The 27,933-nt window shown below is 40.9% G+C and overlaps 1 protein-coding gene across 6 annotated transcripts in view; it reads left to right on the top strand.

The window, feature by feature from the left end:
• The first annotated feature begins 6,998 nt into the window (after positions 1 to 6,998).
• zeb1a (zinc finger E-box binding homeobox 1a) overlaps positions 6,999 to 27,933 on the top strand; it is a 185,555-nt gene continuing 164,620 nt past the window's right edge. For 5 of the 6 annotated variants that reach the window (XM_060905988.1, XM_060905986.1, XM_060905991.1 and 2 more), the window contains exon 1: positions 6,999 to 7,106. In XM_060905988.1, coding sequence (XP_060761971.1) covers positions 7,049 to 7,106 — 58 coding nt within the window. In that variant the 5' untranslated portion in view covers positions 6,999 to 7,048. Of the gene's footprint in view, positions 7,107 to 7,901; positions 8,093 to 27,933 lie in introns of those variants that run through there. The other variant, XM_060905987.1, reaches the window with a different exon arrangement.

Genomic DNA, 27,933 nt, shown 5'->3' with positions numbered 1-27,933 from the left:
TGGAGCTCCTCAACTCATCTTTACTCCTCAAAGACTAGGCCTTTCCTGGATCTGGATACTGATTTTGTACTGACATTATTTCACTCACCTGTTGACATCACCTGTTTCAAATCACATCATTATTTAATTTTTTTTTTTACCTCATTATAAGTCCTAAATTGCCCCCATCCTAACTTTTTTTGGAAAGTGTTGCAGGCCTGAAATGCAGGAATCAATGTATTTTAACAAATGAAATGAAGTTGACCGGACAAAACCTGAAATGTCTGTGGTTCATATGGTCTGTAATGAATTCCATGTCAAAGTAAATTCAGAAATCATTGCTTTCTTTTTTATTTGCATTTTCCATACTGTCCCAACTTTTTCTGATTTGGGGTTGTGTGTTGTTTCCTCACTAACCCAGTGAGGCGGGGAGGTGAGCCCCAGTGGGAAGCTGCGACAGGCTTTGCGAGCTGCCGGTAAATGAAGTGTGCTTAAGATCGACAAGACAGCCTCGTAAGAGGCTGGCAACAGACAGGCCTCTTGGCCTACAGGGTGTCTGAGTGAATGAGTGAGGGGTTGGGGTGTGTGTGTGTGTGTGTGTGTGAGAGAGAGAGAGAGAGTGTGTATGTGATATTACACGGTTGTGTGAAGATATAAAGTTTATCTTTGAGTGGTGAATGTATATTTCACGAGTGAGCGGAGGCGAATGAGTGATATATTTTTCTAACACAAGAAGATAAACTTAATATCTTCATGCCACCGTGTAATGTTCTTTATATTATCTCATCTCATTATCTCTAGCCGCTTTATCATGTTCTACAGGGTCGCAGGCAAGCTGGAGCCTATCCCAGCTGACTACGGGCAAAAGGCGGGGTACACCCTGGACAAGTCGCCAGGTCATCACAGGGCTGACACATAGACACAGACAACCATTCACACTCATATTCACACCTACGGTCAATTTAGAGTCACCAGTTAACCTAACCTGCATGTTTTTGGACTCTGGGGGAAACCTGAGCACCCGGAGGAAATCCACGTGGACAACATGCAAACTCCACACAGAAAGGCCCTCATCGGCCACGGGGCTCGAACCTGGACCTTCTTGCTGTGAGGCGACAGCGCTAACCACTACACCACCGTGCTGCCTCTTTATATTATATAGACACATACAAAAAAACACGCAAGTTAATCAAAAGAATTTTAATTTTGAACTGGTTCGCCATTTTGACAATGTGCATCAAGTCAGTATGAGAACACTGGGAGTGATGTCATCAGTGTGAAATATAGGAAAATAAGTCACGCAGATCCACGATGTATTTTATGTGAAAAATACAAGTTTTTCAATATGAGAAGATAAATTTCATATCTACAAGATGTGTGATTTTCTTTTTATTATATAGATACATTCATGAACAAAAGTATCCAAATTTATCAAAACAATTCATCAATATCCTCACAAGTGACATATTGAGAATTATTATACATACAAGCCACTTTTTCCATGGAATAAAAACATGTATTCTATTCCCTTCTAGTGGGTTTATTGATGGCATGCAATGTTATCATATCGCTTATCTTCCACGTATTACGCCACTCTCCCCAATGGAGAATGAGCATGCAATATTGTTATAATATTGCACATTGTCAAGACAACATGACATCACATTTCGGAGCTCATGTGAAGAGCCAATGACAAAACTTTTCTGCTGCGCATGCGCACAATCATTTCTTTGTCGGCCGGGAAAAAGAGAAGATCCAGTGCTAGGTTTAAGCACTAAATAAATAAACTGAAAACTGAAACTAAAGACATGCTGAACACCCAAAAGGCTACCAAAACTTCATTATATATTCTTCATGCATATTTACAAGAGAAAAACATACTAATGGACATCAAAAAACGGGAAAAGAGATACGTCTGAGATGTAAAACTTCTGCGTGAGCGAGTGACTGTGACATTGTGTACATAAACATGGCCACGAGGTTTGCTTCATTAAAAGCAGAAAATTTAGAGAGAATTTTGAAAGAAAAAGACAGGCTGAACACCCGAAAGGCTACCAAAACTTCACTGGATATTCTTCACACATTTATTCTTCCACATTAAATATATGGAAAAGCTGGAAAACAGACACATCAGAGATGTAAAACTTCCACACTAGCAAGTGACTATGCTAATTTGTACACAAACTTGGCCACGAGGTTTGCTTCATTAAAAGCAGAATATTTAAAGAGAAAGATGCGCTGAACACCCGAAAGGCTACCAAAACTTCACTAGATATTCTTCATGCATATTTACAAGAGAAAAACATACCATCAAACATCAAAAAACTGGAAAAGAGAGCAATAGCAGAAATATTGTCAAAGTTCTACTTGGAGGTGAGGAAAAGTGATGGAGACTTTTACAAGAGGACTTGACTCATGGACTTGACTCAGCAAAGCCCTTTTGTTTTGAACAACTGCAATGTAACAATGAACTGCTACCAAAAGTAACTTTGAACTTGAATTGTCAACCTGTATATAGCTTGTATATAAGTTGGGTTGTTGTTCAGGCTTTTTGGACTTGTACCATTTTTATTGTTAGAACTTTGACTTTGTACATGTACATTAGATTGACAGAACATTGAATTACATTCGATCAGAATCAATATTCAATATTGGTAAGTTACCCCCCTGTTCTTAACTTTTTGTAAAATCTATAATTGTTCCATCGAATTTTCTTCTTCTTCTTTTGGCTGCTCCTGATTAGGGGTCGCCACAGCAGATCTTTCGTCTCCATTGCTCCCTGTCTTCTGCATCCTTCTCTACCACACCTGCCACTTTCATGTCCTCTCTCACCGCATCCATGTATCTCCTCTTTGGCCTTCCTTGTTTTCATGTGCCTGGCAGCTCCATCCTCAACATTCTCTTTCCCACATGCTCTGCATCTCTTCTCAGGATGTGCCCATACCATCTCAGTCTCATCTCTCTTAGCTTAATTCCCAAGCTCTCCACATGTGCTGTCCCTCTGATGTGCTCGTTCCTTATCCTGTCCAACCTTGTCACTCCCATAGCAAACCTTAACATCCTCAACTCCGCCACCTCCAACTTTGCCTCCTGTCTCTTCATTAAGGGTACGGTCTCCAATCCATACATCACAGCTGGTCTCACTACTGTCTTATACAGCTTACCTTTCACTTTTGCTGGGACTTTTCTATCACAAATGACTCCCGAAATCCTTCTCCAACTGCTCCACCCTGCCTGAACTCTCTTTCTCACCTCACTATAGCAGCCCCCATTTTCCTGCACAGTTGACCCCAGGTACTTGAATTCACCAACTTTCTTTACATCTACTCCTTGCATCTTCACTACACTCTCATCCCCATTCTCATTGATGCACATGTATTCTGTTTTACTACTACTCACCTTCATTCCTCTTCGTTCCAATGCATACCTCCATCTCTCCAAACCCAACTCAACCTCCTTTCTACTTTCACTACATATCACAATATCATCTGCAAACATCATGTTCCATGGTGACTCTTGCCTCACTTCATCCGTCAAGTTATCCATCACTATGGCAAACAAGAAAGGACTCAAAGCAGATCCTTGGTGAAGTCCCACCTTCACCTTGAACCATTTAGTCATTCCAACTGCACACCTCACTGCTGTTTCACTGTTCTCATACATGTCTTGCACCACTCTGATATACTTCTCATTCACTCCACACTTTCTCGTACAATACCATAACTCATCTCTCAGCACTATCGTATGCCTTCCCCAGGTCTACAAACACACAGTGTAGCTTTCTCTGGCCTTCCCTGTACTTCTCCATTAACATTCTTAAAGCAAAAATTGCATCCGACGTACTCTTCCTTGGCATGAACCCGTACTGCTGTTCACAGATTGCTACCTCTCTTCTCAATCTCGCCTCCAATACCCTTTCCCATAACTTCATGGTGTGGCTCATCAGTTTTATCCCTCTGTAATTACTGCAGCTCTGTACATCTCCCTTATTCTTGTATATTGGGACTAGCACACTCTCTTTCTCCATTCATTTGGCATTTTCTCATTCTCTAGGATCCAGTCTTCATTCTTTTCATGGCTGCCCTCACCTCATCCTTACTAACCAACTCTGCTTCCTGATTTGCTGTCTCCAACGAATCTGACCTTTTCTCTCTTGGATTCTCCTCATTTAATAAATCCTCAAAGTACTCTTTCCACCTTCTTAATACACTCTCTTTGTTTGTCAGCACATTTTCATTTACATCTTTCATCACTTCTACCTGCTGTACATCCCTCGCTTCCCTGTTCCTTTGCCTAGCTAGTCTGTACAGGTCTTTCTCTCCGTCTTTGGTCTCCAGTCTTTTGTACAACTCCTGGTATGCATCTGCTTTTGCCTTCGCTACTGCTCTTTTTGCTTTCTGTCTCATCTCTCTGTATAACTGCCTGCTTTCTTCATCTCTCTGATCATCCCAATTCTTCTTTGCTAGCCTCTTCTCTTTTATAATTTCCTGCACTTCACCACCATGTCTCCTTGTCTTCCTTCCTTCTTCCCGATGACCACCCTAGCACCTTCCTTGCTGCCTCTCTTACTAGTATAGCAGTAGTATTCCAATCTTCTGGCAGACTTCCATTACCACTCAATGCTCATCTCATTTCTTCCCTAAACTCCTTCTGATGTTCAACCTCTTTTAGTTTCCACCACTTAATCTTTGGCTTCACTATTTCACACTTCCTCTTTTTCACTTTCAAGCTCATCCTGCACATGACCACTTGATGTTGTCTAGCTACACTCTCCCCTGCCATCACTTTACAGTCTCCAATCTCCTTCAGGTTACCCCTTCTGCAGAGTATGTAGTCCACCTGTGTAGATCTTCCTCCGCTCTTAAACATCACCCTGTGCTGCTCTTTCTTCTCAAAGTATGTATTAACTATTGCCAAATTCATCCTCTTTGAAAAATCAATCACCATTTGCCCTTCCACATTTCTCTCTCTTACACCATATCTGCCCATCACGTCCTCATCTCCTCTGTTTCCCTCGCCAACATGTCTGTTGAAATCTGCTCCTATCAGCACGCGCTCCTCCCTTGGTATACTTTCTACCACTTCATCCATCTTTTCCCAGAAAGACTTTTTCTCTTCATTCTCACATCCAACCTGTGGGGCATATGCACACACACCATTGATTACCACTCCTTGAATCTTCAACTTCATGCCTATCACTCTATCTGACACCCTCTTCACATCAATCACACTGTTGACCAACTCTCCCCTCAAAACAATACCAACACCATTTCTCTTTCCATCGACTCCATAATAAAACAACTTGCATCCACCTCCAATGTTCTAGGCCTTGCTTCCTTTCCACCTCGTCTCCTGCACACACAAAATGTCCAACTTCCTTCTTTCCATCATACCTGCTAACTCTCTCGCTCTGCCAGTCAATGTTCCCACATTCAGTGTTCCTACCCTCAATTCTAAGCTCCTTCCCTTCCATCTTTCATGCTCTCTCCTAACATGCCTCCCCCCTCTCTTTTTCCTTCTCCGTTTTGGTGCAACAGTAGCATACTTTCCACCGGCACCCTGTTGACCAACAGTACCGGAGGCGGCCGTTGTTAACCCGGGCCCCGACCGATCAGGTATGGTATTTCTCTTTTCAATCCGCATGTTAGATTTGGCACAGTTTTATGCCGGATGCCCTTCCTGACGCAACCCTCTCCAATTTATCCAGGCTTGGGACTGACACCAAGAGTACGTTTATGCACCCCCAATGGCTGGATTATAATTGTTCCATCGACTGTATTATAATAATAATAATAATAATAATAATAATAATAATAATAATAATAATGGCTTTTTTCCTGGTATATCAGATATATTCCATTCAGCAAACATTATATTGAACTCGTTTTCGACTCGTTCAATATCATGCTAGCTGAATGGAATATATCTGATATACCACTCAAAGCCAGCCAATATTATTTAAATATGTCATGGTCACCGTTCTTGATGTCCCAGATGCAGCTCGTATGAAAAATTTCCCAGTAAATATTCGTCCACATATAGTCATTCGCCTACCCCCAGAGAACACCCATGGGGGGGGGGGGGGGGGGGGGGGGGGGTCGGTCGGTCGGAAATTTATCTAATCTCATTATCTCTAGCCGCTTTATCCTGTTCTACAGGGTCGCAGGCAAGCTGGAGCCTATCCCAGCTGACTACGGGCGAAAGGCGGGGTACACCCTGGACAAGTCGCCAGGTCATCACAGGGCTGACACATAGACACAGACAAGCATTCACACTTGCACCTATGGTCAATTTAGAGTCACCAGTTAACCTAACCTGCATGTCTTTGGACTGTGGGGGAAAACGGAGCACCCAGAGGAAACCCACGCAGACACGGGGAGAACACGCAAACTCCACACAGAAAGGCCCTCGTCGGCCACGAGGCTCGAACCCGGACCTTCTTGCTGTGAGGCGACAGCGCTAACCATTACACTACTGTGCCACATATATATATATATTCATTCCCCCCGGGTGTTCTCTGGGGGGTTGGCAAGTGTATTCAGCTGTCATGATATGCTAATTTAGTCTTTTGTTGAATAAAATGCTTGGTCACTTGATCAGACTCTTACATCCAAAGAGCTTCTGACACATGCACTGGTCCATACAGGGTTAAATTTAATTTCAATTAAATCTTTATTTCAGACACACAAGAGGGTCCATAACATAGAAATATAAAATCATCTAATGATTATAACTTCCTTGCATGTCATGAGTGGAATACTAGGTAGAATAAGGTAACTAACTAACTATCCCGATGTCTTTTCCCACTGGAAGTGGCCTGCTTTCCTATAAGGTGTTAATTTTTTAAAATCTATTATGCGTTGGTTTTGCAATTGTTGGTATTTGTGGAAACAAAATTCGTGATAAACAGGACACGGACAGAAGAGAACGAGTGAATCCGACGAAATATTCACGTAAGGGTATTGTCGTAAAGCAGAGTGTCGTAAACCAGGTGCAGAAATGGCCCCGGATGGGGCGGGGGTTGGTGGTTGTGTGGTAATCATTCACAGCGAGGCCGCGGTATAGAATCATGGCGGATGGCCCCAGGTGCCAGCGTAGAAAGCAGACGAAGCCGAGGAGAAATAACGGTGAGTGGACAGTATGAATCCCGAACAGCGAAGTAAAAAGGTGAAGAGTGTTTCGTTTCAAATTGTTGCTGAGGTTTGGCCACTTTTGAGAATTTTAATTCCTAGTTGGGCTACTTTTTTTTTTTTTAAATATATGAACCATGGCTTGAATAAAGGTGTGGTTGACTGTCCAAGTGGAAAGCTTAAGCTGAACCGTTATAGCTTGTCTTCCTGTGGCGGAACACTGCTCTGTGCCCAGACCGTTATCTGGAGGAACTCTCCACTGTTTCTCGGTCGTTTCACGTGGCCTATCCTGTGGTATTTTCTGACTTTGAAATCCTGCAACATAGTTTCTGGATTTTTCTTTCTTATATTCAGTTTGTTCTTGGTAAATAAGGCTTTGGCGTAGTGCGTAAACGATTTCTCCACGTGTTGTTCTACATTACTCATTCAGTACTCTGCGCAAGTATGTTAACTTAGGTTGTCTAAACTAAAGTATGAAAACCTGCTGTCTTGTTATTGTCTAGTAAGTGTGATGTTTAAGGCGGTGGTAGTATTTGAACTTTGTATTTTAACAGAACTGTTGTTGTAGTATTCTGCAAACTAAGGTTGTTTTTCACGTTTCTCTCCGGAAAGGCTGAAAGAATGCAGTGTTACTTGGTTGTGCTTATCATAAGTTTACTCTGTGTTGCGCTTACTTTAAATAGCACTGCGCTCGCACTGTTCCGTTATAGAAGCCTGAGCTACCTTTTCCTACGTGAGTGCGTGCGTGTGACGCGCGAGCTCGCGCCGCCCCGCGTAGGCTACAGGAGCCATCACCGTGTCTACCTGAACGATGAGCGGAAAAAGAACGGCGCAAGCTAATGCAGCGGCTTACTGCTAAACCCGCGCTTCTCTTCCCTGGTACACAAACCGTGAAAAGGAACTGTCGCCCAAAAACCCCTTCCGATTACTAGGAGCGAAAAACCCGAGACGCGTGCACGCTGCAGCAATGGCAACTTGTGCAGGTAGAAAACAGTGTTCTAATTTCAGCGGTGCAACAAAGACTGATTGTTTTTGTGTTCGGTTTCATGGCTTTAATCTAGCCGATCTGTTAGACTGTTTGTTCTAGTTAATTTCCGCATGCGCGTTCTGCTCGGTCGCAGTAAAGACGGTCAGAGGGCGAGGAAGAACAAAAGTAGCGCATAAGGTGGTTGCTAGCAATTTCGGTGGTGTGCAGTGGAAGCAGTTTCCTGTGAAGTGTTTATGTAATGTAGGTGGGGCCGGAGCGGCGGAGCAGACCGTTAGATGATGCAGTGAGGGATGGGGTCGGAAACGGGCCAGGTAGGCTAGGTGATGGAACACCTTCGTAGGTGATTCAGCGCTTCAATTTTCTGTCGATGCTCTCTCTAAAATATCACCAACATTACGTTACGGCCTATTCGCTGTTTTTGCGCGTGGCACAAAAATCCTGAACGCTGATCTTTATAAAAAATGTGTATGCACTGACGAATGCCCTTTGTCGAATATTTTTGCTGCTTGGGTTTCTTTGTTGACCGCATATTCTTAGATGAGATAAGGGTTTTTACAATCAGTGTACGCAAGCTAAAAATCACATTTAACACTTATCTTCAATATCAAAAGGCTTGACTAAATAAACTTGGTTGTTTATTGTAGCCCTGTGATAGCGCTATTTACCATGCAAAAAAAAAAAAAAATTGGTGATAACGTTATTTTTGGTGAATGTATGGCAATATATGTCATATTTAGCAAAATTACTCGTGTCATTTAGAAAAAGTGCTTTTTTGACCACAGGTAGCGCCAAAAGGGATGCACTTAAATCATTCTTTATACCATAAAACAAATATTTGGTTCCATATCATTGGAAACATAGTTAAGTTTTAATGTTGAATGCCAGTAAGTTTTCAGACTATTTTGATCAAATTAGTATGTAATTGTGGGCGGCACGGTGGTGTAGTGGTTAGCGCTGTCGCTTCACAGCAAGAAGGTCCGGGTTCGAGCCCCGTGACCGGCGAGGGCCTTTCTGTGCGGAGTTTGCATGTTCTCCGGGTGCTCCGGTTTCCCCCACAGTCCAAAGACATGCAGGTTAGGTTAACTGGTGACTCTAAATTGAGCGTAGGTGTGAATGTGAATGGTTGTCTGTGTCTATGTGTCAGCCCTGTGATGACCTGGCGACTTGTCCAGGGTGTACCCCACCTTTCGCCCGTAGTCAGCTGGGATAGGCTCCAGCTTGCTTGCGACCCTGTAGAACAGGATAAAGCAGCTAGAGATAATGAGATGAGATGAGTATGTAATTGTGTGAAAAAAAATGTCCTCTCCGAGACAGCTAATTTTTCAATATAAAATAACACATATCTAAAATGATTATTTTCATCCTAAAATGTGGTCAAGATACTGGGAAATAAATATTAGAGACAACTAACACAAAGCTTACAGCCTTATATTTAAAAGCACTATGGAAGTAGTGGATTCTGAATTGTCAAAAAAAATGTCCTCTCCGAGAATCACTTCGTTTGTTTCTCCCAGCCCTGCTTAAAGCTACACTTAATCTTGTTATAATACAAACTATTACACATGCCTATGTTCATATGTGTATTCATTTCCAAAAGTGCAGATTTGATAGTTTTTTTTTTTTAATTTGAATTTTGGACCCCTGTGAGACAAACTTTGTACCCTGATTGTAAAACAACCCATAACGATTACCATATATAGATATTGTATGCGCTATTATTTCAGTATTAACAGTATTAAATTTTGAACTGGAAAAGCCATTTCTCTTTAGTTTACATAATATATAAATAAACAACTTAAAGTTGATTAGGGTACAAGTTTTGCATTTTAGTCAAAATTCAAATAAATTGCATACAACCTTAAGTATTTTTAATCTGTCTGAACTTTTCAAGCATGTTAAAGGATTAAGTGCAACATTGTACGTAAACAAAATATACAATTGTTGCACTGTAGTAACCTATGTAATGTCACCTAGTTATAAAAACAAAACCCCAAAACAAAACACGACAATGCTCATTCACTTTACTGGCCACTTCAGTCAAAAGATAACAGCTTTACTGAAAAATCAAATCTCTGCTTTATAAAATTAAAAATATACTGATCGCTTCTCAGTCAAAAGGTACCACAGCTTTACTTGAAAATCAAATCTGCATAAAAAAGTCAAGAAAAACCTGTACTTACGATACATTTTGAAAGAAATGACTGCACATAGTCATGTCAACTGCTTCATGTTGAAATTTCAAACCAGATTACCTGAAATAGTTCTGCCAAAACAAAATGGAGTCTGTGAAACACCTGCTTCAAGTTCACCCATTTCAAACTCAACAATTCTTTCAAATATTCAAACAAAACAATTCTGTTGGAAACATGTGCTCCAAACTGCAGTGTGGCACACAAAAAAAAAACAGTCGCTGGCATTGTAACCGACACATATTGTAATTAAGCATGTAATAACTTGTTCTTTAGAGACTGCACTCTTGCTGTGCACGCATTTCCAAGGTTCAGGAAGATCTTCTGGACTGCCTCGAAGGTGTACCTTAGGTCCTTGTCATACTCCATATTAAGAGCATAAAGCAGGCCAAAAAGGACAATGAAGGCATTTGTGAAGTCTCCTAGATTGTCCATGACTACTTCCTCTTCCAGTAATATTGCTACATTGGTTAGGTTAATATGGGACAGCCTTGGGCTGAGGTGCCCTTGAGCGAGGCACCTAACTCCCAACTGCTCCCCGGGCGCTGTTAGCATGGCTGCCCACTGCTCTGGGTATGTGTGTCTGTGTGTGTGTGTGTGTGCTCATTGCTCACGTGTGTGTGCATGTGTGTGTTCACTGCTTCTGATGGGTTAAATGCAGAGAGGAATTTCACAAGTGTATGATGAATAAAGTTGTTCTTTCTTTCTTTCTTGACCACCATGGGATATGAGTCTGGGTTGGCAGTACTGTCATTCACAACTTCCAGTATTCCCATTTTCATGTTCTTCGTGTGTGGCCGCAGTGCCTCAGTATCCTATGAAACACAGTAAATTATACACTTGGTGTAAGAATGAAAGCACAATATCTAATGCAGTCATTGTTACATAAACAGTAGTGCCTACAAAGTTATCAAAAATAAATTACCAGAATTGTCTTTGAAATTGAAGCTGGCACTCTTAAATAGAGGGGAAGACCATGAAGAACAGTGGACCTCCTATGTGAAGTTAAATCTATGGTCTGCCAAGAAAGACAGGCCATAGGGGTATCAAGAAGTGATCTAGTTCACAGAAAGGTTACACACATCCATGTAGGTGCAGGACAAACTGAGTTACATGATAAAGGAGAAAAAGTCTGCACAAAAGCTTCATACTCCACCAAAACATTACTCTGCAAAACCTACAGCATTTCAATCACAAGGTCTTCATGAGATGAGTCGATTACTTTGACCCATGACATGTGCCATCCATATGATCTCATGTGAATGATAGAATGACGTCATATAATCAGAATGTCTCATGAAGGTTTCATGTACATCCAGTGTAGATGAACTATAATACATGTGATAAATTCCACAAAATTACAAACAGTCTATTATCGTATCTCTGTACACCCTTGTGGCATCCTTTGTGATAGCTTGTGATTCTTGTATAGTATTTTTTTTCCTCTTTCTTTTGTACAACGTTTGTATTTTTGTGGGATCTATTACATGTGTTGTAGCTCCTCTAGATCGGGTGTACATGCAACCTTTGTGCAACATTCTGATTATATGACGTCATTCTGTTGTTCCTATGATATGCTATAGATGATAGATGTCACATGTCAAAGGAATCAACTCCCCTGATGAAGACCTTGAGGTTGAAACATGTTTTGCACAGTAATGTTTTGGTGGAGCATTAATCTGTTGTGCAGACTCTTTCCTTTATCATGTATCAATAAGTGAGACATGACACTTTAGTTTAAACAGTAATTCACAATTGAAAAAGCATTAAGAAAAATTACAATACAATTATATATGGAGATAAATGATTAATAGACCTGTGCATCCAGTTTCTTCAGAAGTTCCTCCATTTCATTACCCTTTGCTTGTCTTGCCTTGGTTCTGTACATTTTCAGCAACCCCCTGGTGTGATTATCCAGCGATGTCAGGAATGTTGACTTCAGGTCAATACAGTTGATGCGGAAAAATTCAGCACAAACCTGTGGGTAATCATGAGAATTTCAGAATAAGCAAGCAAACAAACAACAAAAGTAGAGTAAATGATTTCAAGACATTCAATTCCAAAAGTACCTGAAAGCTAAAAAGTCCTTACCTCTTCCTCAAAAAACAGCCCTGGCCACCTTTGCTTGATTTGTTGACACTAGTGGCTGGTCCTGCACAATTTCCTTTCTCTTCAAGACTGTTCTCCCCATCTTCAAGTTCAGAAGACTCAAGCTTCTTCACTTCTTCCTCTATTGATGCCCTTTCTTTCTCCATTGCTTCTTCATCCAAACCAACAGGATGGTCAGGAAGAAAGTTAAGTTCAGATCTTTGGGGCCTCTTCAGAGATCCTGTAGATGAACCTTGTCTTGAGTGAGCATTCACAGCTATCTCTCTGCATCCAGCATTGTGGAGTTTCTGATGATAATTTGCCATTTTAAACTTCAGGCTAATTTTCCATGCTTCCCATCCAGTGTCAGAACCTGGCTCTTTAAGACACAAGGGTTTTTCTACCAAAGCAGATGCAACCCTCTCTATTTCAGAGTCCTTGGGGTAGGATTTGTAGGAGTACACTGTTTCAGCCAATTTATTCACGATATTCATATTAATGTCTCTTGGAACAACCAGAGTGGTTCCGTTTTCTTGAAGATCAGTCTTAACTCCACCTCATATGAAAATAAAGGTACTGGAAACTTTCTTGGCCGCTGAGCTGATCTAGATGGACTTGGAGAAAGAGGAGGAACTGAATGAGGTGATGAAGATGACTGATTGGATGTCATGCTTGCTGTACCCAGAGTGAAATCAGATAGGTGAGCATCCTCCGACACTGTCCTTAAAGCAAGTTTCTAGTGGAGCTTCAAAGTAGCTTTGTCTGTTGGAAGCTCCAAGATGTCATATAAATTAGAGTTCATTGTTGAAATCAGGGTCTTTATATTGGATAACAAAGCCTCTCTCTATCTGCAGTTTTTCACAGAGAATGGAGGAGAGTTCCTCAGTTGATGATGGGATGGGTATAAATAGCTTCCTGATGATGTCAGGTGAGAGAATGACTCGAAGCAACATTGTTTCCTGGGGAAGAGAATTTAAAATTGAGAATTCCAATTCAGTTTCTATTTAGTTCCTATGATTACCTATAAAATTTCAACTAAGTAAAAATCTCTCGGCTGACACCATAACCTTTCTACCTACTTTGTATGATGCCAAAGGATAGAAATCACTGAGATCTTGTGGGGTCACAATGGCCACATCACTGTAAGCACTTCCAACAATCTCATATGCTCAAAAATGTTCAAAGTACCATGAGGAAATTTTCTCCACTATGAATGAACCCTCTGTACTGACAACCAGAATACCATGAACTCGACCAAACTCTGGAAACCCATCACAGACACCAACAGACAGAATCGTTCCTCTAGTATATAAAGTCCCATGCAATGTTGCATTTGAAGCCAGGGACAAGGCACTCAGATTTGGATATTTGTTCTCAATTGCTGTCCTCAGCCGTGTTTCAACAGCTGACATTTTGACCACTTTCAATTTTTTCAACATGCAGTGGTGCTTTGAAGAAATTGTAAGTCCAAGAGCATAAGCAATCATGAGTCGATGTCTATTTGCCAATGTTTTGAGGGGATTTTTGAAATTGTGCATGTGGTGCACAACCTTCTTGAAGAAGCTGTTCTTCGCCTCAGAGCACATTGTCCACAGATCAACCAGAGGACCAAAACAGCGGATCAGGGTTGGATAGTGCTCAAGGTAATGATATTTAGGTAGAAACCTCTCGTTGGAAAAGACATCAGTGAATAGCTGGCGATGATAAGAAATCTTTCTGTTATCTGGAGAGTTTCTTCTGATAATTTTGAACTAACCACTAATTTCACAATGTCTTTGAAGTCCATTAAGAGTTCCTGTGCTTTTTTTATCCTCTGGCACCATAGCACATCAGGTAACCTACTATGAGAGGGATCAGCCTTAGTAGCGTCGAATTTTCATGACCATTTCCTCCAATTGTTTTCTTCATGTAAAAGGTCTTGGGAATTCTTTGAGGTTGGTGAACTTTACCTGAATAGGAGTATGGAAACAACTGGATAATGCTGTTGAGCTTCTCAAATTTAAAGTACTTGGCATTAATCAGTTTCTGCAGACACAGAGCCAATTCATAAGGTACCTACCCCTTCAACCAGATTGTGGAGAGCATCTGGAGGAAAGCCAGTAATGGTGTGAAAGAAGGATAGGTATTTCTGTAGAACACATTCAGCTTTCACACCATTTACATTTGTTAGTAACTCATTACTCTTCAACTCAGCAAAACACTGGTCATGTTGCTCAGGACTTCTAAGTGGAAAGAGTCCCTGTCTAACCTCCGTTGTTTGAATGTCTTTCAAAGATGCTAAGCAAAATCTGCAGAATTTCTCAACATGAAAACTTTCCTGAAATCCTCAAAGTCCATGAGCTCCAAGATTGTCTGCAGAGACAGTAAACACTGTTCCCCTGATATGCTCACCTATCTGTTCAAGAAACACACCATCCTCCTCAAAGCTCCTTAAGTCATGTAAAAGTGGCTCAAAAAATGATTCATAGCCATACACTCTCACCTCAGAACTTTTCCCAAACAGTGCCAACTGGATTGAGTTGAGACTTGATCGGTACTGTGATTCCCAATTCAAAGTTACCTAGTAGACTGCTGTAATTTTATGCTCCTTTCTAGAAGTTCCCAGAGGATTGGCTATTTCAGATAGCCTGGCAAGCCAGACTAAATGTGAATATTTAGTCTGGCCTCGCTCGTAGACATTTCCGAAGGGTGTGGGAGGAACAACCCGTTGTCTTTCAAACTGTCTCTGTGCATATAGGCCAACGCTCTGACCAATCACCACAACAGTGACTGTGACGTAGTCAGAGTGACAGAAAGCAATGGGGGAGGCCTTGAAATAAATAATTTTTCAAAATGCGTATTAATTAACAGGTTCTAGATATTAAGAAGTTTGGAGATAATGACCACAAGTTTGGAGTCTGTACCACATACTTAACATGCACTCTTTTTTTTTTTTTCAAGCGTTTTTCAAGGGTTTGCTTAAACTGTTTGAGAGTTTTTATTTTTATTTAGTGGTGTTTGGTGAAATAATTTCCCTTAAATTTAAAATAACGGGAAAATAAGAAACAATCAAAAAGTAATGTTTCAAAGCTGTTTATTAATTCTTCGTACTGCACAAACTAGCCCCATCCTTTTGGCTACGAGCGGAGCCAGCTGGTAGATCAGACTTTTGCCATAGCCGGTTGGCAAAACGGCGAAAATGTCCTTCTTGAAAAGGAATGAGCGAAGAGCCTCTTCCTGCTCATGTTTCAACGAAAACTCCAAGTCTAATTCTTCTAAAACTGATTCCAAAGCGGAGTCAAACTAGCGCTGTTCACTAGCCGTAGCCATCTTTCCTGTTGTGCTTTCTCCAGCGTCGCGCAGCCTTGTCGTCACTCCTGCAAAAGCCCGCCCAAAGAATCCAAACAAAAACCTTGCGTTGTGATTGGCGGGCACGATTTGATGCCCGGGGTGTTTTGTTGATATGGTGCGAGGCTAGACCCACTCGTAGGCAAAAATATTTTTGGCCGCTAGGCGGGTGGGTCTAGTTTACTAGGCTATATTTCAGAATCATCAATATAAAACCCAAGTGAAAGTCTGAAACTTTGGCCACCAGGAAGCTTGTTGTCTTTGAAAAACGTATCATCAGAAGGTGAAGTGTAATATTTTGGTGTACTCTCCTTGACAGGAAACACCTTCTCAAGTACGTCAGGCCAATTCAACAAAGTCTTCAAAGCCTTTAGAAGAGGAACATAAATGTGTGCTTTCATCCCTTACTAAACACATACTCAACGGATTCAATTATGCTGAAATTGTTTTTAAAGTAGATGTTTCGCTTAAGGTTGGTTGAAAGGGGACCTTTGCTAGTGGTGGCACTCTGAAACGGGTTAGTTGTAATCTGTCTGCAATATCAGCAACAATGGACTCCTTAACATTACAGTTGTGTTTTAGCAGAATTTTTCGAGTTGCACAGAGTGTGTTTGATTTAGCAATTGACAGTCTATATTGTCTATAATCTGCTGAGAGGCACTTTGGGACACTTGCAACTGTGACTGCATACATAGCAGCAAGGCAGCAAGTTTGTGCTCAAGTACTGGCTCACAGTCCTCAAGATCCAAGTCTGAAATCTGACCTTCTGCCTGTATTTCTTCATCTTGAACTGATGCACTTAGTGAAGATGAAGCTGTATCAAACTCATTATCTGTACTACTTACAATACAAACAGATGTGCAGAGGTCATCCAAAGTGTGCTTTTTGTGTTTCTTGGACTTGTGAGCTCTGAAAGTTATTTTGTTGCTGCAGAAATCACAGTTTGAAAATGGACAACGAATCTGCTCATGGGTTTTTAAATGTCTTTCTAAATGTTGGAAAAATGTTGCCTGAGAGCAAATGTCTGTGAATTCATATAATTCATACTGGAAAGTGGCATGTTCAGCACATATCTGTTTTAGGATGTGCTCTTCATACAGTGGTGCTTGAAAGCTTGTGAACCCTTTAGAATTTTCTATATTTCTGCATAAATATGACCTAAAACATCATCAGATTTTCACACAAGTCCTAAAAGTAGATAAAGAGAACCCAGTTAAACAAATGAGACAAAAATATTATATTTGGTCATTTATTTATTGAGGAAAATGATCCAATATTACATATCTGTGAGTGGCAAAAGTATGTGAACCTTTGCTTTCAGTATCTGGTGTAACCTCTTTGTGCAGCAATAACTGCAACTGAACGTTTCCGGTAACTGTTGATCAGTTCTGCACACCGGCTTTGAGGAATTTTAGCTCATTCCTCCGTACAGAACAGCTTCAACTCTGGGACATTGGTGGATTTCCTCACATGAACTGCTCGCTTCAGGTGCTTCCACAACATTTCGATTGGATTAAGGTCAAGACTTTGACTTGGCCATTCCAAAACGTTAACTTTATTCTTCTTTAACCATTCTTTGGTTGAATGACTTGTGTGCTTAGGGTTGTTGTCTTGGTGCATGACCCACCTTCTCTTGAGATTCAGTTCATGGACAGATGTCCTGACACTTTCCTTTAGAATTTGCTGGTATAATTCAGAATTCATTGTTCCATCAATGATGGCAAGCCGTCCTGGCCCAGATGCAGCAAAACAGGCCCAAACCATGATACTACTACCACCATGTTTCACAGATGGGATAAGGTTCTTATGCTGGAATGCAGTGTTTTCCTTTCTCCAAGCATAATGCTTCTCATTTAAACCAAAAAGTTCTATTTTGGTCTCATCCGTCCACAAAACATTTTTCCAATAGCCTTCTGGCTTGTCCACGTGATCTTTAGCAAACTGCAGACGAGCAGCAATGTTCTTTTTGGAGAACAGTGGCTTTCTCCTTGCAACCCTGCCATGCACACCATTGTTCTTCAGTGTTCTCCTGATGGTGGACTCATGAATATTAAAGTGCATATCCTGGATTAATTTCTTTTTTTTAAAATATGAAAGTATGTCCCTTGACACACTCATCCAGAAGGGTAATTTTGCACAAGGCCATCTGTCTACAGCAGAAAAAACTAAAATAACAAAACGCATCTGGAAAAATCCCAAGGGAGTCTGGAGCCAGATTTGTGACGTCACGTGTGGAAGTGCCAGCAGGCTGCGAGAGCTTGCACGGTTTCAGTGCACAGCCTGTGTAGACCAAGTTTAGCAGCTAGCGATTTTGCATTGAAATATGGAATTTTCAGCTTCAGCTTCTAAACCCATGGATTCATGTATCAGTGCTCATCTATCTGTTGTTACATAAATCATATTTTTTCTAATTACTATTATGTATTTATATATTTCTTCATTTAGAAGAGTACTGGCTACTGTAGGAGAAATATTTCATAAGCTACATACATGGAATCGGCTAAGCAGGGTTGTATATACATTTAATGTGTTTGACAGGTCCCAAGATCTCAAGCCCTGACACGCATATCCCTTGATACATGTGAAGTAAAATGTAAAGAAAATGTGACCTTGGGCACTGTGTGAGACGGCTGTCTCTCAAGTAGCTCTGTAGTTTTTAGCTCTTTAAACCTCTTTTTTTCCACTTTTTTACTTTAAGAAGAAGAAGAAACCTTTATTTGTCACATGCACACTTCAAGCACAGTGAAATTCATCCTCTGCATCTAACCCATTTGAAGCAGTGAACACGCGCGCGCACGCACAAAACCAGAGCAGTGGGCAGCCACACTAGAGCTCCCAGGGAGCAGTCAGGGATTAGGTACCTTGTTCAAGGGCACTTCAGCCCAAGGCCACCCCACATTAACCTAACTGCATGTCTTTGGACTGTGGGGAAAACCGGAGCACCCGGAGGAAACCCATGCTCTTTTCTCACTATGTCTTCTTACGAAGACACAGTGTATTTTTCTTCATATCCCATGGATATTTTTAACTTTTAACACGCAACCAGGAGCCAGTTTTCTCGCTTATTCGAGAGAGGAGCTGCTGGCCCTGAAAACAATGGGACGAGCCGGGATATGACACCCCATCCTGGCCGAGCTGAGGCGGAAACCCAGGGGCTGCAAAGCCGGGGCTAAGCTAAAGGCTAGGCTAGCGGACAACCGGCTAATGTGGACCTGCGGGGATTCACTGCTGTGAGAGCCGACAGAGACACTAAAGCATGCGGGAAAGGCAAAGGTGGGGGACTCATTTACTTGAACAACTGCTGGTGTAACCCGGGACATTTCTCCATAAAGACAGTCTTATGTTGCCCGGACTTGGAGCTGCTAGCATCACCATCGGTGTTTACATCCCTCTGAGGGCAGACGCAGCCGGTGCATGTGAGGGGATTCACTCTGTCACAGCAAGGCTGCAGACACAGCACCCTGAGGCATTTATGATAATTTCTGGGAACTTTAAATATGCTACTTTGGACTCTACTTTGGCTGCTTTTTACCAGGCTGTGGACTGTATCTTTTTAATTTCCCTGAGGGAACCCTCCCAAAGGGATCAATAAAGTTCTATCTAATCTAAGTAAGTATATTATTGTCCAGCACTTTCATGTTGTTTACTTTTGTGTGTGTCAATAAATAACATTATCCGTGTACCACACAAACACAGGAACACCTAATTTAGAGTATCGTCTCTCTTATTTCTTACTCTGGCAACAGTCAACTTGTGAATCACCGATTTTTCTTGTTTTTTTTCTCGGCTCTGCTTTGGTCCTCGGCTTCCGGGAGCCTCGCATGAAGCTCTCCCATTTCTCTCTCATTGTCTGGTCTTTTGGAAAACAATGAGTACTAATCCCATCAAGATTGGTGTTGCTACACCCTCCTATGATACATCTGTTAACCATTTTAATAATTATGTGATAACGTTGAAGAAATTTGCAGAAAACCAAACCACCAGGTCGTATTCTCATAAACAAACCAATGCTGACATGGGATTCAGAAAGAGGTGTCCCACACGTGATGTCACGAAAATCAATGTTTGCCGGGAAATCCAAATGCCAAGTTTTTTCAGAGGCGGACGAATTCGCCTCAAATGGCTTGATTTCAACTGAATTTTTCTGGTATTGCGCAAGGTAAAAAAAATTGCACAAAATGCAAAATGTGACAGATATTTGACCAAAGTGTAATACAAAATAGGAGAATTACATTGATCCTACTCCTGAATTTAACCATGATATGCACTTTAACATTAGCCAATGTGAGAAAGGCCTTCAGTTGCTTAGAAGTTACCCTGGAGTCCTTTGTGACCTCGCCGACTATTACACGCCTTGCTCTTGGAGTGATCTTTGTTGGTCGACCACTCCTGGGGAGGGTAACAATGGTCTTGAATTTCCTCCATTTGTACACAATCTGTCTGAATGTGGATTGGTGGAGTCCAAACTCTTTAGAGATGGTTTTGTAACCTTTTCCAGCCTGATGAGCATCAACAACACTTTTTCTGAGGTCCTCAAAAATCTCCTTTGTTCGTGCCATGATACACTTCCACAAACGTGTTGTGAGGATCAGACTTTGATAGATCCCTGTTCTTTAAAGCAGGTACGCAGAACCTTTTATTTTTAAATAAATTTCTGAGTGGATAGTATCCTTGACTCTTGTATGCTTCATAAATGGGAATTAAAAAATATATATTTTTGAGAGTTAAAATTGACCGCAAAGTTGGCATTCGAGCTGCTCCACTGAGCTAGCCATCCCTGAGTGCGTGATGTCAGAGTGGTAATCAGTTTTAAGGCCGAGGCCTTTGACAGCTATAGACCAAAGTCATATAAATTAGAGGTTTGCGCGGGTCGGATTTTTCAGTCCCGCTCCCGCCCGCGCCTGCAAAGAATTATGATTTTCAGTCCCGCTCCCGCCCGCGCCCACAAAAAAATTGATTTTCAGTCCCGCTCCCGCCCGCGCCTGCCATATTTTGTCCCGCTCCCGCCCGCAAATCCCGCATGATGCAGACGTTGGCGTTATTTCTCAGGAAAGTTCTTGTCTTGACACAGCGTGATAGTGCCCCGCCCCCTACTTTGAGTGGATTTGAGCATAAATATTTACAGCTCATGTTCATGTTTGTTATTATTTACCTTGTTTCTGAATTCAGCATGTAGTGTCTCTAATAATAGTAATTAGTGCTGTCAAGCAATTAAAATATTTAATTGCGAATCGCACATTTTTATTACATGAGAAACCATTGTAATCCTCTGATCAGCATAAAAAAGTGAATGGGCTTGCTTTGTACCAATGTTTTTTTTTTTTTATTGCAAAGCAGAGCTAGTAAGAAAAGTGAATTGATTTACTGCTTGAGTTAGTCTACAACTCTAATCAGAGAGACAGGTTACACAGTGACGGTAGGCTTGACTCAATGCTATCCCAGAAAGCCTTCCTGTAATATGCAAATTTGGCCGCCTCTGATTGGACAGCCAAATTTGCATATTACAGGAAGGATTTCTGGGATAGCATTGAGTCAAGCCTACCGTCACTGTGTAACCTGTCTCTCTGATTAGAGTTGTAGACTAACGCAAGCAGTAAATCACTTCACTCATGGTTCTCTTGCTAGCTGGGTGTGAACTGCGAGTCATTAGAGTGATCAAAGGATTTCCCGTTAGGGTGATCAGTGGCAAATTTAAGATGCCATTCCTCACTCAATCTGGCAATCTGACTCTCTCTGCAAATTTAGGCATCTTAAAATGTTTTTATTAATGCCAAATAAAATATCCAGCACATTATATATGATAGACATAAATTAATAATTTATAAATTTTATTTCAAACACGTTTTTAGTTAGCGGGACTGCAGCTTGTCACCGCTCCCGCCCGCGCCGCATATGTGCACCCCCGCTCCCGCGCGCATATGTGCACTTCCGGTCCCGCCCGCGCCCGCAATGAGCTTTCAAAATTTGTCCCGCGCCGCACTGCTTTGCGGCAAGTCCCGCGGGACTCCCGCAGGAGTGCAGGGCTCTAATATAAATAAAAATTTAGGGTGAAAGTAAGAAATACCGTTACCGACTCGCTCAACTAAGACTGATTTGACTTCATTGATTGTGGGTTGACTCATTAAAACAGGATAGGTGTTATAACTTATGCAACATACATGTACTGTACATGCATGCATTTTCACTGATAAAACATAAAAGGCTGATTAAATAATCAGATGAACTGAGACAATCACATTCTGAAGCAAATTAAATAATCTTATATCGGTAACTTAAACACGCAATACAAGTTACATGTATTAATTTAAATGGAGGTAAACAATGAGTGTTGTTGTTGTTTTTGTTGTTTTATATCCAAATGAGAGTCTGAGCTTACACATCTGTGTTCTCGCTTCTTGAAGGCCGATCTTATGGCCGATTGTTTTGAAACAATCTGACTTTCAGTTTTTCGTTCATTTGCTTCTTCCACGTAAGGGCAAGATGGCAGCAATATCCAGTTTAGAAATCAGGCGGCTGCTCCACTCATTCTCCATTCTCTCCATGCTGAGTACTCTGCCATTACTGCTTGGCTCAGCAATTACTAAAACCTGGGATGGAACGGGATGTCACCGGTTTTAGCAACAACCATGGGGAGGTCACTGCCCGAGCAATATGTCCTGTCCCGGGTTTTACCAGCAACCCTCGGCTCACGCTCCGGGAGAACTGGTGCAACTGAACTCACTTTAATAAATAAATACTTTCCTTTTCTTGTTTTTTTTTTTTTTCTTTAATTGTTGGTACTGCACCCTCTTTCAATACAGGCTTATAGCCAACGCTCCTCAACAGATCAGAGGTCTCGTACAAGTCTTCAGTAAAATGTGCAGAGCAGAGGAGAGACCAGTTCGTAGGCGCCCAATGTGCCCGTGAACTTCTCGCAAAATGCCTCCAAATCTTTGCAGTTTGAACATTCTTGGGCCATGAATGCAATGTAAATCCACCTTCTGCCATGTTGCTGCACCGGCCAGCAACACATCTATGTGGCATGGCGATAAATTAGCTCAAAATGGAGGATCGGCATTGCAGTCAGCTGTGTGTTTTTGTATAGCGGAAATGGCGATGAGACTGATAGACTTCCTGCTGTGACATTACGGACGTCAAGGTCATTCACTCAGACCGCTACCTGTATGAATCACTTTAATTGTAAAAATTGCTATATTAGATTTATTGTTAATGCTTAAAACTATTCCTGTGCCATTTTTGAGGTCTCAAGGCATTTATAAACGAAAGTGAGGCCATGGCTCTGTGTATATGCTTTAAATAAAACAGGGTGCCCACTCACACCTGATTGTCATCCCATTGATTGAAAACACCTGACTCTAATTTCACCTTCAAATTAACTGCTAATCCTAGAGGTTCACATACTTTTGCCACTCACAGATATGTAATATTGGATCATTTTCCTCAATAAATAAATGACCAAGTATAATATTTTTGTCTCGTTTGTTTAACTGGGTTCTCTTTATGGGCAATTCCATGTAAATGTCAACCTCACCATGCAAAAATAAAGCAACATGTAATACATCAAAACCACTCCCAGAGATCTCACCTAGGCCTGTATTTTACAGATGTGAATAAGTTGAACCAATTTGTAACCAACCTAATATGTCACTGTCAGTCTTTCTTATAATGTAAAACCCAAGCTAAAATCAACTTTGATCATGTACAATTCTATATTATTCCCACAAGCCACAGAAATGTATGCTAAAATCCACAAAACAGCAAAACAATAGCCAGCCTAAATATTATTTAAGAACTTTGATAGTTTTAGCTGATATTTAGAGTTTTTCAAAGGGTTATGGTGGTTAAATTGCTGATTTTCTAAACATATGCCATGTCTATTTCAGACGCGTCACATCCATAACGGAATTTCGTCACATCCATAACGCTGACTTTTCCTTCCGAAACTCTGCATGAAATACAAAATATTTTAAACAAAGATTTTTTAATATTCACCTTGGACCCCTCTATCAAATGGATATCTCCATTTCGACATTAGGTTTACGATTTCACAGAGTTTGATAAAAATGTATAGTCACCCAAGAAAAGTGATACTTTTTCTGTCACATCCATAACGCATCTTTTATTGGCATTTTCTGGCATGCCCTAGATGTACTATGGGAATTGTTCTTGTTCTATCACTTCTCCAGTATGGTACAGCCTTAAAATATGCAACACCTGTTTAAATACTGGGAGACAATAAAACATGCACTGGGTCATTTGTTGCCATTTTGAGTTCAAGTGTCACGTCCATAACGCTGGAATTGCTCTTATCTACTTTTAGGACTTGTGTGAAAATCTGATGATGTTTTAGGTCATATTTATGCAGAAATATAGAAAATTCTAAAGGGTTCACAAGCTTTCAAGCACCACTGTAAATGGGTTTTAAGGCCCCTGTTTTAAAAATACAAACACACACTGGCTGTATACAGGGAAAAAAAAAACCCTCTACCAGCTTGCCAGTGATGAAGCCTTTAGTGCTTCAGCAGAATGTCTTGCTGCTGTGTAGAAAACTTACAATGGCGGCACTGCATTGAGTTGTCTGTTGCTTAATGATGAAGCACCTGGGTGGCACGGTGGTGTAGTGGTTAGCACGGTCACCTCACAGCAAGAAGGTTCCGGGTTCGAACCCAGTGGCCGGCGAGGGCCTTTCTGTGTGGAGTTTGCATGTTCTCCCCGTGTCTGTGTTGGTTTCCTCCGGGTGCTCCGGTTTCCCCCACAATCCAAAGACATGCAGTTAGGTTGACGTGGGGCGGCCTTGGGCTGAGGTGCCCTTGAGCAAGGTACCGAACCCCTGACTGCGCTCTGGGCTGCCCACTGCTCTGGGTGCATGTGTTCACTGCTTCAGATGGGTTAAATGCAGAGGATGAATTTCACTGTACTTGAAGTGTGCATGTGATGAATAAAGGTTTCTTTTTTCTTCTTCTCTGAAATACAAAAACAAAGAAAATGCAATCATAACTATTCATTTACTCATTTCACACACAAAATAATCATCCAGAATTAAGCTAATCATTAAAAAATACTGAATAAAGACGTTTGTGCAGGAATGGCCACAGTTTAAACCTTTTCACAGATAATTTATACTGAATTGTCAAATCACGGGTACTCAGGAGCCATGTAACATTGCTTCTTAAAATGGAACATGACAAAGCTGCCTTCTTGTACTTCCTAGCTACTGGGCTAACAAGGGTTTTGGTCAACCAGGCAAACTGTTAAAGCATACACGCTAATTTGTAAAACAGCCTACTTATAATTGCTGTATTAGTCATTGCATTAATACACGGGTTTGATTTTTAATTGGACTTTAATGTCGTAGACACGCTTGAAAAGGGGGCTGTGTGCTGTAGAAGGGGTGCGCAATTACAAAATGGCAGCACACCTGCTCTATCTAATTATCTCAGTGGCAGCCATATCTGCTCTCCTTCAAACTGTGATAGCAAATTAATTCAGCATTTTACTGCCAAGATTAGCAAATAACTGAATTATCCCCCATTTCACGATTCAGTACACCACACAGCATTAAAAACATCCGAACGCAAGTAGTATTTGAAAAAATCAGCCTCTAAAAGAATTAAAATGCATGGACCCATACAAGTTGAAATGGGAAAAGCGAACTGTTGCAGCATTACACTACCGTTCAAAAGTTTGGGGTCACTTTGAAATTTCCTTATTTTTGAAAGAAAAGCACTGTTCTTTTCAATGAAGATCACTTTAAACTAATCAGAAATCCACTCTATACATTGCTAATGTGGTAAATGACTATTCTAGCTAAATTCTACTAAATGTCTGGTTTTTGGTGCAATATCTCCATAGGTGTATAGAGGCCCATTTCCAGCAACTCTCACTCCAGTGTTCTAATGGTACAATGTGTTTGCTCATTGCCTCAGAAGGCTAATGGATGATTAGAAAACCCTTGTACAATCATGTTAGCACAGCTGAAAACAGTTGAGCTCTTTAGAGAAGCTATAAAACTGACCTTCCTTTGAGCAGATTGAGTTTCTGGAGCATCACATTTGTGGGGTCGATTTAAATGCTCAAAATGGCCAGAAAAATGTCTTGACTATATTTTCTATTCATTTTACAACTTATGGTGGTAAATAAAAGTGTGACTTTTCATGGAAAACACAAAATTGTCTGGGTGACCCCAAACTTTTGAACGGTAGCGTAGCAGCAGCAGCAGCAAGTAATTGTTAGCAATCCTAATAACATTACATGCATCTTGAAAAATGAACTATATATTACAAGTTGAAAATGAGTAGCTCACCAGAGAACTAATAAACACTACAAATTGTTGTAGATATAAAAAAAATATATATTCTAAACCTTAAATTTGCTGACTACATTGCAGCCCAAGGATAACTTGAGGCACTCACCATTCATTTCAACTGGAAACAGACAGCCAGGTTATCGCGGGAAAGTTCAGAAGCCTGGAAGTGCTCTTTTGCGCATGCTCAGAGGATTGATCACTGTCCTCGCTTGGTTGGCCAAAATAAATTTTGAGCAAATTTAAAAGTTGCGTAAGCACAGTTATACTCATTCACTTGATGAAACTTCAGCAGTAGAGTAATGAAGATTATACAGTAATTGAGAAAGCGTTTTTTTTTTTTGACACAACCATTATGTTGAGTCCACATATATTTCATTTACATAACTTTTCTTAATATTTATTTTTTACAGTGAAAGATTTTGGTTCCGGCAGTTGGTGTGTCTCTAGAAGTACGGGGGGGTATGTAATGTACGTATATGTGTTATACAGTGTTGTAGTCGAGTTACTAAACCTTGAGTCCCCAGTGTTCAAATCGGAGTCAAGTCTAGGGATCGACCGATATGTTTTTTTCAGGGCCGATACCGATACCGATTATTATGGAATTGGGATGCTGATAACCGATATGTGCAACCGATAAATGTAAACATTATAATTCACATGAAATTAAACATAGCACACACTGACACAAACCTTCATATCCATGAAATGTATGTTTAATTGTAAAATTGAACATGAAATTTTGTGCAGGGAGATGCCAGCAGCATTTGTACAATAAAGTCAAACATTAGTTAGAATAAAATGAGAAATAAAATAATAAAATATTCACCAATAAAAAAAAAATCACTCCCTACTATATTACAGCTCACCATTTTCAGTGGAAAATAAATGAAAATACACTCTGGATTCTTTTACACTAAGAACTAAGTAAGACTTATCAACTTCAAGTAGTTTTTAAATCACAAATCAAGTGTAGGGAGCTGCCTGCAGCATTTTTTAAAAAGTAAAACCAAACATAAAGTAGGCTATCACTCCCTATTATGTAACAACTTAACAAGTAACCATCTACATTCTAATGCTTTTAATAACCATAATAGCGCTTTATAAAGTTACCTAACATATACAAGTGCAATGCGCTTTTTGAGCATGAGTCACGTCATGAAGTTTACTCATCACCATAACAAATAGCCAGTAGGCTTGCGCTAGCCTACAGAACACTACGTTTTATTTCGTCTTCCCTTGACCACCTCTCTGTATGGCTGTCATTCTACTGTTCAAGTAGAACTACTGACACATTCATAACATTTCCAGACAGGGATTTAAAAATGACTGCAGCCTACGTTATGCTGGGGACTGCTTACTATGGACAACATTACATGTAGTTTCAGCGAGACTAGTTGGTTGTAGGCTAATTCAAGTGCTTCCTTCCGTAAGCTAAGTTTGCCTGGCTACACAGATGCAAATGGACAATTTTAACGAGTAGTAGATGAAGAATGTAAACATATAATGATGTTGTGCTTTTGCAACTTGTGTGTTTGTGACTTATTGGGGCAAAAGCAGCATGTCCTTACCTTGAAGTGGGATCTGCTTCTGCCCGAGTGCTCGTACGGGCGCCTTGAAACAGTTCACAGCGTTTAGCTACGCGTGTTGATTGGCTGTATCCCTTGTGCCGCTTCTGCCTGAGTGCCCGTACGGCCGCCTTGAAACAGTTCACAGCGTTTAGCTACGCGTGTCGATTGGCTATATCTCTTGTGCCAAACAAATCAGATGTTGTGGTGGGCGGGACCGTATTCTTGAACTCAGAGAGGCGAGTGCAGGAAAGGACGTGCAGTGACAGTCGCGTTAGGAACGAAATGGCTGCAAAAAGGCATGTTATCGGCATATCGGTGGAAATTATGGCTGATACCGATAACCCTAAAAATGCAGAAT

Source organism: Neoarius graeffei, chromosome 23 (genome assembly GCF_027579695.1).
Source record: "Neoarius graeffei isolate fNeoGra1 chromosome 23, fNeoGra1.pri, whole genome shotgun sequence".
NCBI classification, from domain to species: Eukaryota; Metazoa; Chordata; class Actinopteri; order Siluriformes; family Ariidae; genus Neoarius; species Neoarius graeffei.
The sequence above is the reverse complement of the archived record's forward strand: the minus strand, read 5'-3'. Positions and strand labels throughout refer to the sequence as shown.